Source organism: Oreochromis aureus, linkage group 6, assembly GCF_013358895.1.
Source record: "Oreochromis aureus strain Israel breed Guangdong linkage group 6, ZZ_aureus, whole genome shotgun sequence".
NCBI lineage: Eukaryota > Metazoa > Chordata > Actinopteri > Cichliformes > Cichlidae > Oreochromis > Oreochromis aureus.
The window spans coordinates 10,520,946-10,534,486 of NC_052947.1; the positions used below are offsets into that span (position 1 = coordinate 10,520,946).

General features: G+C 37.6%; 1 protein-coding gene across 2 annotated transcripts; it reads right to left on the reverse strand.

Moving 5' to 3' along the window:
* Window positions 1-260: 260 nt before the first annotated feature.
* On the reverse strand, window positions 261-5,243 carry LOC116311933 (sialoadhesin-like). 2 transcript variants are annotated; one of them, XM_031729172.2, is made up of 9 exons: window positions 5,184-5,243; window positions 4,683-4,988; window positions 4,377-4,610; window positions 4,177-4,281; window positions 3,823-4,035; window positions 3,393-3,734; window positions 1,742-2,078; window positions 1,594-1,651; window positions 261-1,486 (listed from the first exon to the last, which is right to left on the reverse strand). In XM_031729172.2, exons 1-9 carry the CDS (start codon window positions 5,236-5,238, stop codon window positions 1,232-1,234), a joined length of 1,905 nt encoding a protein of 634 aa, XP_031585032.2. In that variant the 5' UTR covers window positions 5,239-5,243; the 3' UTR covers window positions 261-1,231. The 2 variants fall into 2 exon arrangements, with proteins under 2 accessions (XP_031585032.2, XP_039469086.1); XM_039613152.1 differs by lacking the exon at window positions 3,823-4,035.
* Window positions 5,244-13,541: the final 8,298 nt, after the last annotated feature.

The window sequence follows — 13,541 nt, forward strand, 5'->3', positions numbered from 1 at the left end:
CATTATCACAGCACATGATCTCAGCAGCAGTCTTTGCAGATGGGCATTTGGTTAGCGCTTGCAGGTTATGTTTTCAGTCATATTTTCCACTGAACCCTGTTATTATCTTTGAGTTAGCACGCAAAAAGACCACAGTTCTCTCTGCTAGAAACTGATTGCAATCGCAGCAATGCACATGCAAGTGTGGGTGCTGGGTGAGGAGTTTACAAGTGAAAAGCTTTTCATCTCTGCTTGTCGACACAAATAAATTAATTTCTAAATCGGTTAATTGTCTTTATACTGTGACACTGATATCTGTATTTGTAATTGTCATACTTTGTAAATCCAAATTTTCAACAAGGTTTACATATATACACAAAAACACATCATAAGTTTATACATATATAAAAGTGACAAAGGGAGGCGCTAAGTGGCAAAATTCACTAGTAATATAATGATATAAGAACAAGCCGTCAATGAAATAAAAATTACTAACAGCAATGAAATGGTTAAATGTACAGTTCTGAAAAAGACATAAAAAAGTTTCCAGTCCAATCTCTTCTTGTTCTACAACAACAGTCAAGCCCGGATGCCACCAATCTTGAGCGTGGGGCTTTTCCAGTTTTCCATCAGATTATTCACCAGTCTGTTATTCTGAAAATATGCTGTCTGATAGAATATTACAAAATTGTCTACGAACAAACTAAAACATTTAAAATTTAAAACGCTTCACATTAAAAATAGAAGATCTAAAATAAGCAAAAGTAAAACTGTACAGACATGTTTAAAATACTTCTAGGAATAAAAACAAGCAAAACAAATTGGACTTAAATATTCTGCACTGTGACAAATTCAAGGCTATAATGCAGTGACACTCCCACATTTCAGTGTCTTCTGCTATAACAGCGCATATATATATATATACACACACATGAGGGTCATCCCCACAGCAAATATTGCAGTTGTTGTATCGCTTCGTTCTAGGAGTTATATTGAATAACCTTTCTTTGTGTGTAATTGCTCTCACGGTTAGAAAAGGGAGACAAAAGGCACATGACCTGCTAAAATAGAATAAAAATAAAACTACATGAGCATAATATTTACATGATCATGAATTATTCCATTCATATGAGTAACATGTGAAGCCCATCGAACTGCCTAATCTAATTGTGTCGAATACAGCAAAAAGGTAACGTGAAATGAAGATTTAAGAGTGATGCAAAAAATTTTACATGAGAGTTGCAGAGGTGTGTTAAAAAGCTTGTTCAACGCCATGTGGAGTCTCTATTTCTGTTAGATTAACAACAGATTCTCCATCAGAGCTTGTTTTATGTCTAAACTTCACCACAGTGTAATCAGCATGCTGCTCTTCTCCGGGCTGAAGTGCCTCTATGGTGGAAAAGAGAGGATCTGTGTGACTTTTGAAGAAGTAGACTTTGCTGTAGAGGACTTCATCCTCCACCTTTAGTTGCGCTAAGACGTCTTCACACACAGGATCAGGATTTAGCTGAGAACAAAAAGCGATACATCATAATACAGATTTGACTCCTTTGACTCTGTAAGACAGATCACTCAGTATGAATATGTGTTTTCCAACTATACTGTAATCTTTACCTCCACTACATTGTTTGATGTTTTGTTTGTGGAAGACTGACTTGTAGTCCTCTTTTTTCTGGTTATTGAAAGTAATAAACAGTAAAATAAGTGAGTTCATGCCAGAGATTAAATGTTGTCACTTTGAATCAAACACAGTGTTGCTTACCTAATCAAAAAGAAGAAAAAGAGAAGTATTGAAACTAGAATTATTACAGAAATTCCAATTATCCATGTTCCTGTGATACTTTGGACAGTGAGAGTCTTTGGAGCAGAGCTGATATCTTTGTTGGTTTTCACAGCACAGGAGTAGCTTCCTGCATCCTCCCTGCTGACTGGGTCTAGGATCAGATGTTTGGTTTGGTTCTCTCTCGGGGTCAGAGGTCGACTGTTCAAGTACCAAATGTAGTTTGTGTTGTCAGTCAGAGGACAGCTGGTACTGCAGGTCAGTGTGACTCTCTGACCCTCTGTCACCACTGCAGAAGGGCTCATCTTCACTCTCAGCTCTGAAAGAGGAACGTTGAACAATAATATTAATAATAATAGTATTAAGGGAAGACATGAAACCCATGAATTATTCACCAAACATGAGTTTTAATTGAGACCTGACTGCAGGCAGACCCTCCAGTCCTCATTTTCAGTTATATAATTAAACATTTATTTGACTTTGAGTAGTTTTCAGTTTAAATATTACATTTGCTTACGTTAGGGTGTCATTCTAATTGTGTATTCAAGATTTCTTTGTTAGATATTGTCAGGTTTTTTCCTATCCTCCTATGTCCCCATTGCCTAGTCTGTGTTTCTGTTGTTGCCCATATTTACTCAGTTTTATCTTTGTGTTTACTTTGGCCTGTTAAATTTGTGTTTCAGTCTCAGTGTTACTTTCCTGTTTTGTTTTGTTAGTCTCTTGTCCTGTGTGTTGTGTTCAGTTTTGCTTCCCTTGTCGTTAGTCTGACTTATTTCACCTGTGCCTTGTATTTCCCAGTGTTCCCAGCTTCCCAGTGTTCCTTGTCACGTTGCTGGTTCCTCATGTTGTGTGTGCGTCTGTCTGTTAGTGAGTGTTTGTGTCTCTGCCTGCCATGCAACCAGCCCATGATACCATTTGGACTGTGAAACACTATTGCATTTGAGGCATTTGGGTGAATCTGAGGAGAAAGTATAGCCCTGTATACTTTAAAAATCATTCTACTAATCCTAGCATTTACAACATCAATGAATGCTAGTGACCTGGATCTACTGGAAGTAATATATTCCCACGCCATAACACTGCCATCGTTTCTCCAAACTTGTCTGTTCCCATCATTCTGGTACAAATGAATCTTGATTTCGTTTGTCCAAAGATTTTTTTTTTCCAGAACATTTTAGTAAATAAATATGAAATACTTGAAATAAACTCCGGATCTTTCTTTGCTTAATGTATCATGCTATCAGATATCCAGTGCCCTTTTGGGCCTCTGAAAATGGGGGACTGTATAAATATGATTGTATTTCCTGAACCGTTTAAGTAATTCTTTTATTAAAATGCCTCAATTGAAGCTGAAAGTTGTTACAAAAATTATTTCTTTTTCGAAAAACCCATTTGTATATTATATTAAAACTATTATATTAAATCAAGCTAAATGCCAGTTTTTACTTTTGATATTTTAACTATAGTTATTTTTCATAGCATTTACGTGCTTTTAATTAAGAACAAACTTTTCATTGTAAGGGAATATTTTAATGTTGTTATATAACCGAGAAAGATCTGAATAGTTCCAGCGCTACTGCTCATATTAAAATATTAATGAGTAAAGTCTGCTGAGTGAGGAGTTTAGATTTACCTGTAACAATCAAAAAGACTCCAGGCAGATCAGACTGTGTCCATCCTTCATGATCTTTGTTGAATCTGAATGTGTATCCTCCTGAGTCATTCTTCTTCAGGTTGTTGATGGTCAGGATGTGTTGGTTCTTCATGTTGTCCTGATACTCCACACGACCTGCAGCCTCAATCAGCTCTTCAACTTCAACTTTATCTTTTCTCCATTTTTTACTCCAACATTTAAACTCTGGCTTCATGTTATCAGGATGTGAGTATTCACTTGTGATGTTCACTGAAGATCCTTCCAGAGCACAGATTCTCCTGCTGACATAATTCACTCTCCAGCAGTTTTTATCCTGAACACCTGAAATATAGATGGAAGATTTCAAGTTGTTTGATTGGTCTATATTTCATGATTAATTGAAAAAAACCCAAACAGATTTGACACTTACAAACTTTCTTAGATTGAAGATGTGTGTGACTTTTAAATGCACAAGACACTGTGTCTGTTGAAGAGTTATGTGTTGAAAAATTTTGATTCTCATAATAGTTTATTTTGTTGTGATACCACATGTAGGCAGCTTGATGGTCAGTCAGATTACAGCTGGTGTTACAGGTCAGTGTGACAAATCCCGAGGTGGAAGAAGCTCTTTGAACATAAACCTCTGTCGATCGAAGATAAATACACTTCTTGTCACTATTTAGATATAATCGTACGGCTCATTTAAGTCACATAATTGTGTAGTTTAAACGAATATGATATAAAGGTTTGGAGAAGTGTTACAGTTTGTTTGTGGAAACTTCACCTCTGGGGTATGTGATAGTGCACGGCTCATCCACTGATGTCTGATTATAAGAACAAATGTTTCCATAAGCATAAATCACACTGAAGCATGTCTGTGTAATGGAATCTGGACAAAAAGAAATGAGATTTAATATTTGTACAGAGAACTTTTTTACAGGTTTTTGCTGAAGGGTTTGTAGCACAGTAAACATCATGACTCACCCACAGAGACTTCAGGGGCTCTGAGATCCTCGTAGCCTTTGACAGCACAGGAGTATGTGACTGCTTCCTCACTGCTGAGCAGCTCTTGGTACCAGGGAGACCAGTCCTCATAGAGAAACTCTCTGTTCTTGTACCAGATGTAGGCTGCAGGCTTTTCAGTCAGAGGACAGCTGCTGCTGCACATCAGTGTTACTGTCTGTCCCTCTGTGGCAGGAATCACCTTTACCTGCAGCTCTGAGAGGATGATGGATAACAACTTATACAATGATGTCATTTGGAAAGTAATTCATGAGTAAGTCACTGTACCTGCAACAACTTGAAGAGTAATGCTGTTGAGCCAGCAGTGTTGTGGTCTGTCTGTAGTCTTCATACAGCAGTAAGTGTTTGCATCACTCTCTCTTAGATCATTGATGGTTAAAGTTGGGTTTTTCTCTTCAGACATGTTGTACATTACACGTTGTCCATCCACAGAGAGCTCACTCTGAACATACTTATATCCATCCCAGCCTATAGTGAACCATTTTCTGCTTGGAGTCAGATGTTGATGTGAGCAGTGCAGATCCACTGATGAACCTTTGAAAGCACAGATCCTGGTTTCTCCTCCATTAACACCTTTAGCAGAAGGGAGTTAATAATAATATTTATTATCTTAATAATATATTATTAATCACTTAATAATTTTCACTACTTTACATTAGAAACTAATCTAAACTAAAATTCCTCATCTGTAAATATTACAAGACCTTTTTCTTAAGTTAATATTAACAAAGAATTTTTACATAAGAACTCATGAATGATCTCTGATACCTGAAATGTAAAAGATGAGACCCACAAGCAGACGACCAGCATCTCTCAACTCCATTAGTGTTTCAGTGCAGACTATGAGTGTAAAGCTGACAGTAAAAGCTCGAACCAAAAGATACAAAGTAGGTCATCAGATAAACTGCTCTTTCTCTGAGCAAGGGGTGAGGGGGGGCTGCTGGTTCATATTCTTTGGTTTCACACATCGTGCATCTTTGAAACTAAAAGTAAACTTGCTTCCTCTCTTGCATTCTTAAATGCTTTGTTGTAGCATGAATGTTATTTTAATCTACATCAGTTCATTTCCTCTATAATGATGCTTTTAATTTATTTACTTGCTGCATGCAGTTGTGTTTTGAATGCATTAAATATTCAGTTTATTAATTATATTGAAGTGTTTGAACAGAAAGCTGTGGAGGTGTTAAACTGCTGAGCATATCTCAGTATGACAATTTGTAATAAACACAGCTGGAATGATTCAGACTTTAATCTACTGCGACTATATTTTGTTTTAAAAGATATAAAACAATGTGCTATGGGGAACAATTGATTTAAAATATCTGAAATGTGTTTGAGCTCTCAGACTGAATTGTATTTTCCATTTCTATAAACATTTACTTTTAAAGCACTTTTAACAGAAACTCATTTTCACTTTCCTATCGTTAATCACACAATAATATTCTGTAACTAATCTGAACTGAATGTCATGATCTATGAATCATACAGTATTAACTCATCCTGTCGTTCATAAGTAAAGTTACTTCTATTCTTATATCAGAATTCATGTGTATTATATGTATATATATATTGTTGAACAGAAAGATGTGAAGATGTTTAAACTGTGTTCCATATCTGATTGTAATGGTCTACAATGAGAAAAAGCTTCTGTTGTGAAAGAGCAGCATGAACAGTTTGACCTTAATCTGCTCTTAGGCTGCTTATTTTAATATAAAAAAGTTACATTCTTTTTCATTTAATTATGTAGCCTGTCTCTAGTTACTTTCTTTAAGGGTAAACATATGCAACCAGTGTTTGAGTCGTCTGATTGAATTGTATTCTGGCTTTGAAGAGGTGAGATTAATGTTATTGTTGCTGCCCTGTAGTGGTTGAACTTGTTACTTACTGCAGCCTGTCGTATTCTTGTTCTTTTAATGTCACTGCTAAGTGTGGCTCCACAGTCAAAACGTCTGCCAGTCTTTAGCCTTTTTTAGCCACACCCAGAAGGAAAAATAGGATTTCAACCATAGAGGTAAACGCTGATAACAAGAGTTTTGTTTTAAATTCACTCTGTTTTTGTTTTGTTTTTTGGTGTTACTGTGCTGCATGAAACACTATCATATATAAATAATTAACATATAAAAGTCATATATATCATGTATTACTTTTATAAAATAAGTACTTTACTTGTTCCCGTGTCAACTTCAAGATGAAACTAGATAATTTTGGGTGACTTCTTGAAGTTGGTTAGCAGTTCAGGACATGTCCACCAGAGGACACCATTATAGCTCTTCATCTCAGCAACATTTTCTATTGCTCTCTGCCTACTTCTTGTCAAGTTCACAGCACAAGATAAGTGAGGCGCAAATATCTGCAGTTATTTCATTATCTTATGTTGCAGGTTTTAAAAAAAATGGTTGATCTTTATTTTTGTTTAAATAATCGGACCCCACAACGTAAAAGGACCCAATTTTACCTGTATTTGTTTTACTATACCATTACAGTAGTGGATGCCCAAAGTTTGAAAAAAGAAATTTAACATATATACAAATGATCCCTGTAAGCCAAAAGCTCAGGCTTCAGACTTTATTGCCTTTGTTTTTCTTTTCTTTATTAAGGTTATCAGTTTCACTTCTCGAACAAATCGTAACGATTTGAATTTTTACAGGTAATTTTTAACAAATCATGCTCTACTTTCAAGTAGTCAGAGCCTTCAGTGAATTTTACAGTAAAACATAAATAACAACTACAATACTTCATGTGGATTGTGTATGCAGTATCTTCTGCTGAAGCCACTCATCCTGGTTTGGGGTGGCAGCTCCTCATGCTCCTATTACTACTAAGACATTTTGGACTTTAGCTCCAGTTGGTCCTTCAGCCGCTGGTACTCCTTGATTTCATTGTGTTTCTGCTTTCTGATCTTGCTTTTAGCTAGAATTGACACATTTATCCAACTGTGGTACTGTCATCCTTGCAAACCACAACTTGGTCTGGTTAGTTGCTTGTTTTTTTGGGGTTTTTTTTCCTTAGCAGGTTCCTTGTTTTTCCAGATTTACATACAAGCTTAATGATTTGTATTAGTTAGAAATTAGCAAACAGCTGCAGCATCCCAAATGAGTAAAAAGTGCATAAGAAAATGAACAAAAACAATACAGGTTACCTAGCAAAGACCGGTGAAATTAGAAGTTGATGATGGAGAAATTTTGAACTTCAATGTGTTAAACTGATAGGGGCTGAATGGAAGCCTTTCTAGCTTCATGTTTTTATATTCTGTATAATTTTGTCTTTATATGACCCTACACCCTCCTGAGAACCAGCCTATTCATTTATGGCCTCTGTAATGGACATTTGTTTTTGGTCTATACCTTTTGACCATTTTGAGCTACCTTACTATGTCATGATGTACTAAATAGAGGAAATCCTGGGCTTTCCATTGATATCTCAAAAGTTTGGGTGGTCTCTTTTAACTCCAATGAGGAAGGAAATCACAAAAAAAGTTCAAGGGGAAGATTCATTTTTCCTCGGTTCTCAGGAGGATATTAACTTGAACAGACTATTATTTTATTCTGACTGCATTCTGTGACTATGGTGGTTGAAGTGACATGGTGGTAATTGCAAAGTAGTCCTGGCAGCATTAATCCTCATATGGTTGTGAGACAAGAGGGTTGACAACTTGGTCGACAATGTTTTACAACAACAACAACAACAACAATAATACGGCAAGACATGAAACACTACAAAATGTCAACATCGATTCCTCACTTAACATGAGTTTTAATCGAGCCCTGAATGCAGGCAGACCCTTCAGTCCTCTTATTCAGTGATTCAATGTGATGTTTATTCAAGCTCTGAACTTCATTTCCATGGCATTTCAGAGGGATTGTTTGCTCTATTTCACTGTATTTGACATATAGTTACTAGTTGCATATCATGCCTGTTTGTGGGTGTGTCAGCCTTCAGTTTTGTCTTCAATAACTGTTAGGCATGGTGTTTAGGGTAGTTAAAGGGTCATTTTTTGGCCTTAACACTAAATTTATTAACCTTGCACAAATTTGCATAAATTCCCTGAACCCAGGCACGTGCAGAGGGGGGCGCGGAAGGGGCTTGAGCACCCGCCCCTTTCCTGATGGGTGCCCAAAGTGCCCTTTTGTTGAGGCAATTTTTTTTTAAATTTTTAATTATTATGTTTTTTTTAAATGTGTGTGTGCGTGTGGAGTCCTGTCTGTGCCCCTCAACAATAATATTTAACTATTAATCACATTTTTGCTAAATAAAAGGATCTGGGTTGCATCAGTCACATGATCACCATTAACCAATGATCGCCCTTGACGGCAGAACGCGCTGGTTACGAGCCGGGAACGAGCTCACAAAGAGCACGCGCATTTTTTGCGGTCCGGAGCTGTAGGAGAAACACAAATTACCTCAGAGACACAGACTGATGCGACAAAACCAGTAAGTAGGTGTACAGCGCACACTGTAGTCTAAAGCACACAGCAGTGTTAGCTTATTACATACACGTTGGTAAGCTGTCTTGTGGCAACTGACGAACTGAAACAAATGAGCGTGCTGTGTGTGCAACAGCGCGACAAACATTACCTGTCCTTTTATTAACTGCACAAGTAATCCTGGTCATAGCTGCTGGCTCACTGGGTAAGGCTGTCATGGGTCTGTAGCTCTGTCACCGTTTTAGGGAACATATTTAGTTTTAAAGTAAGTTACAGGGCTTTTCCTGCCTTTCTGGAGGGATTATATTTCACTTAAAACGATCTAATATGCATGTCCACATAATTATGGATTATTATAATTATAATATTTTTAAAAACACACGCTGTATTTTAAAGAACATACATTAAGAAACAGATTATATTAGATTTATATTTTAAATAAGACAAAATGCTGATTTTACAGCAGCAAAATTATTGTATCTCTACAGTTTAAAAATGTAATAAGCTTTCTGCCTGCACAGAGTGGATAGTGAAACAAATGGAATCATCATAAATACATTATTTCATATTTATTACTCTTTTTCCCTCATTGCTTTATTATTGTAGCTCTAGTAATAAATAATAAGGGAAGGATTCTGGATCAGCACCATGATGGAAACATGTGCCCACAGTATATACAGTATTCTGAAGGTCTAAAATGTCACTGTGTGTGCGTGCATGTGTGTGTTTTATGTATATGGATTTTTGAATTATTACTCATAATATAACATTGTCCAGACATGGCTGGTAAGGACATGAGGAGGAAACAGTAGGAGCTGTGTGAGGCTACTAAAGGCAGTGGATCCCTCAGCAGCTGGATTACAAAGAGCACAGGTAACATTAACACATGTACCAGTTGTTGGAGAGGTATTCCAGTATAAAAATAATAATAAGCACAACTGAAATGTTTTGCTTCTATAACATTTTTCTGTCATCATTTTATTATAGATTAAGTGCAGGAGTTGTTAAGTGTGGATAATTAAATAATAGTTTATTGCAATAGCAAGTTGTGCCTTGTTCTCAGATGGACAGCAAGTGGAGAGTGTTATATGAAATGAGGGGATGGAAGGAGGAAGAGAGGCAAAGAGTGATTCACAGGCAGGGTCTAGTTTATTTCTCAGTTTTTTGTTGCCTTATGGTTCCAAGCGCTGTCACCAATCTTTGCATTTTGTTATTATCTCATGACACTTGTTTAATCAGCTACCATCTCTCCTATGGACTTTTTAATGTCTACAGTCTCAGATCAACACAGCCCTGCCTTCCAGCACTATCAGCAGCAGGAGCAGCAGCAACCCCTCAACAGCAACATTGTACCCATCAGGTAAAACATAGGCTACGTTTGCTTTGCCTCACAACAGTGATATAGTATGATGCGATCCCACATTAGATTCTTGATGAATGTGTGTTGTTGTTATTCAGCCTGGTTCAATGTGCCCCTTTTTAGCTTTGAGCACCCGCCCCTATAAACGTCTCTGCACGGCCCTGCCTGAACCTAAAACCTACTAGAATTACTGACTTTTTTACTTTCTGGTGTAAGTCCCCAAGGTGTTATTCACCCCTGCTGAGATTTTCACAGGTCGTCAGCTCGATTCTCCTCCTGCTTTTGTTGTAAAAACCACCCATTATATTTGAGGCCTGGCACATTTGCATTTGTTCACTCAGCCATATCTATACAAAATATCCCACACATTGACTGACCTGCAAATATGAAAGACACACATTCACAATATATGGAAACACAAGTCCGTTTTATTTATAAAAAAAATGTGTGAAAACAGAATGACAAGTTGCTAATACAATGACATGAGTGATCTCTCCAGCTTTGCATGTTCTCTCCTCTGCCTGTTCATGTAAAAATAGCAAAAATAAAAAACAAAAAACAAAAAAAAAACATGACCCTAAGAGCAATCATGTGTCCCGTTGGTGCCATTGTGGATTGCTGGTCAGAAAGACTTCTGGTGCCAGTAATCAAAGAGACAATGCCCCGAGATAGATTCATTTTAATTAAGCAACACCTTCGATTTGATGGAGTTTCACTCCAGGAGAACACATGACCATAGATGAACAGCTGTTCCCTACCAAGGATCGTTGTCCATTCACACAGTATATAGCAACCAAGCCAGATAAATTTGGGATCAAGTTCTGGATGGCCACGGATTTGGAGACCAAATATGTCTCCAATGCATCTCCTTACTTGGGAAAGGACCCCAGTCGTCAGAAGGGAGAGAGGCTGGTAGAGAACGTGGTCATGAAACCGATGGAGCCATTTTTGGATGATGGGAGAAACTCACTGTCAATGGAAAATTGTATTTAGTAGTCAGTATAAGCTTTTAATGATATAAGTTTAAATATGATAGAATACTGCATAATAATCTTTTGATGTCTTAGACTGTTGTTACTTGTTCTGTTCTCTTTTATCAGTTCCCACAGCGATAGTACAGAGCTGAACAAGCAGTTCTGACTCCCTACCAGGAAAAGGAGCTGCTTCACACACACACACACACACACACACACACACACACACACACACACACACACACACATTCCACTAAACAAATGTATTCATTATTGTATTACTTTTCTTGTGTATAAATAAAGACAAGTGCAAGAACATTTTGTACAAGGCATGTACAGGGCGGACAGGCAAAACAGGATTGTTTCTGAGTCTTTTAGCTAAAGAACTTTGTTGCCGATTCATGCAGGACAAGGAAATATTAGCACAGAAGCAGGCTGCTGAAGCTGCTGCAGCTGCTGTGCCAGGGACTGTAAAGACAACGCAGTGCCAGGTGCAAGAGAGCTGCAACAGGACTCGCAGCAGGTTTACCTGTGCAACATGTCAGAGATTCACCTGTGCCAAATGCAGGGATGATGGACCCTGGGTTTGCAAACGCTGTAAAGTTTGAAACACTTTAAAATAAAACAGACTTGTGTAACCATATATTGTAAATGTGTGTCTTTTGTATAGATATGGCAGGCATTTCTGAAGGTTTTACCACAGAGGTTTGGCCTGCCTTGGATCTGAGCTACTCAGAGTAAACAAATGCAAAAGTTGTGCACGCACACACACACACACACACACACACACACACACACACACACACACACACACACACACACACACACACGGTACTCTCTGGTTACATGTATATCTATGTAAGACTCATATGTTAATGAACCTATGCATATGCATGTAACCTCAATAAAGTAGCAGTGTTACGAGGGAGCAGACAAGAGCAACTGAGGTCAGGCGAAAGAACGGCGCTCGTCCAGTCCTCTCCCTCATGCATGAGTAACACAAAGAACTTTGCCTACTTGGTGTTCAGTGCTTTTGCTGTGTAGTTAAATTGTCTCGTTCCAGCGGCGGGTTTGTGCTAGACAGACCCATCAGCTGTCTAAACCTCTGTCTCTATGTAAAAAGTAATTACACCAATGTGTTAAATCAACAATCAACAGTGATTAATCACATTTTTTTATAGAGATGACTTCATGAGCAACACCCAGGCTGGAATATGGCCAGAATATTTTAGTCAAGAAATCACTTAACTAGAACGTGTCTGACAAAGTGACGTTGACTACAAGATCTCAGAAAGCAACATCATGGACATCTAAAGAAACAGCTAAGAAACACTGAACTCTATCAGTCCGGAAAGGGTTACAAAGGCAATTCAAACGCTTTGGGAATCGAACCACGATGAGGGCCATTATCCAGAAAATGTGGAAAACCTGAAGGCCTCACTTGTCTCATTTAATGTTCCCTGAAGCTCAAGTGCACCAGGACAATAATGCAAAACACAGCAGCAAGATCATCTCTGAATGGCTCAAAAAACAAAATGGAGGTTTTGGCCTGGTCAAAGTGCAGACTGGAATCAGATTGAGATGATTTAGCATGACCTTAAAAACTCAGCCTATGCTGGAAAACCCTCCAAAGTGGCCGAATGAAAACAATTCTGCAAAGAAGAGTGGACCAAAATTCCTCCACAACGCTGTAAAACACTCATCACCAGTTATTGCAAATGCTTGATTGCAGTTCTTGCTAGATGACAAAACCACTTATTAGGTTTAGAAGGATATTACTTTTTCACATGAGGTAAAGTTGGAGAGCTTTTTTCCCAAACTAAATGAAATCATCATTTAAAAAACTACAATCTGTATTTACTCTGACCATCTGTGTTAACATTTGAAATCAGAAACATGTAAGTGTAACAAACATGTTAAAACATAAGAAATCAGGAAGGGGCAAAAAGAAAGAAAAGGTTTTTGCTAAAAAAAGATTTACAGCAGAAGTTTTTTCCACTGCATTTTAAAATGAAGATATATTGCATTTATTTACAATTAAAGACACACAGAGCAGAAAGTGTGTTACTGTTTTACATCCACAGACACACAAGAAAAGAAGCAGGCAACATGAGGTCAAGTTATGGCAATTTTATTTGTGTATTTAAGTACATGTATTCAGATTAGAGTTTTTAAAAAACAAACAAACGTCCCAAGTAAAGTTTGGGGGGATTTTTAGCAGGAGAGGGACGGTGAAAGAGAAAGTGGGTTAAAGGTGAGAGGTCAGGGTAGAGAAGATGAGAGAGGAGAGAGAGAAGAAGAAGGATGGGGTGAAAGAAAGGTGGAGAGACGGGGAGGGAGGAAGAAACTGTTGATCTCCTTAAACTTG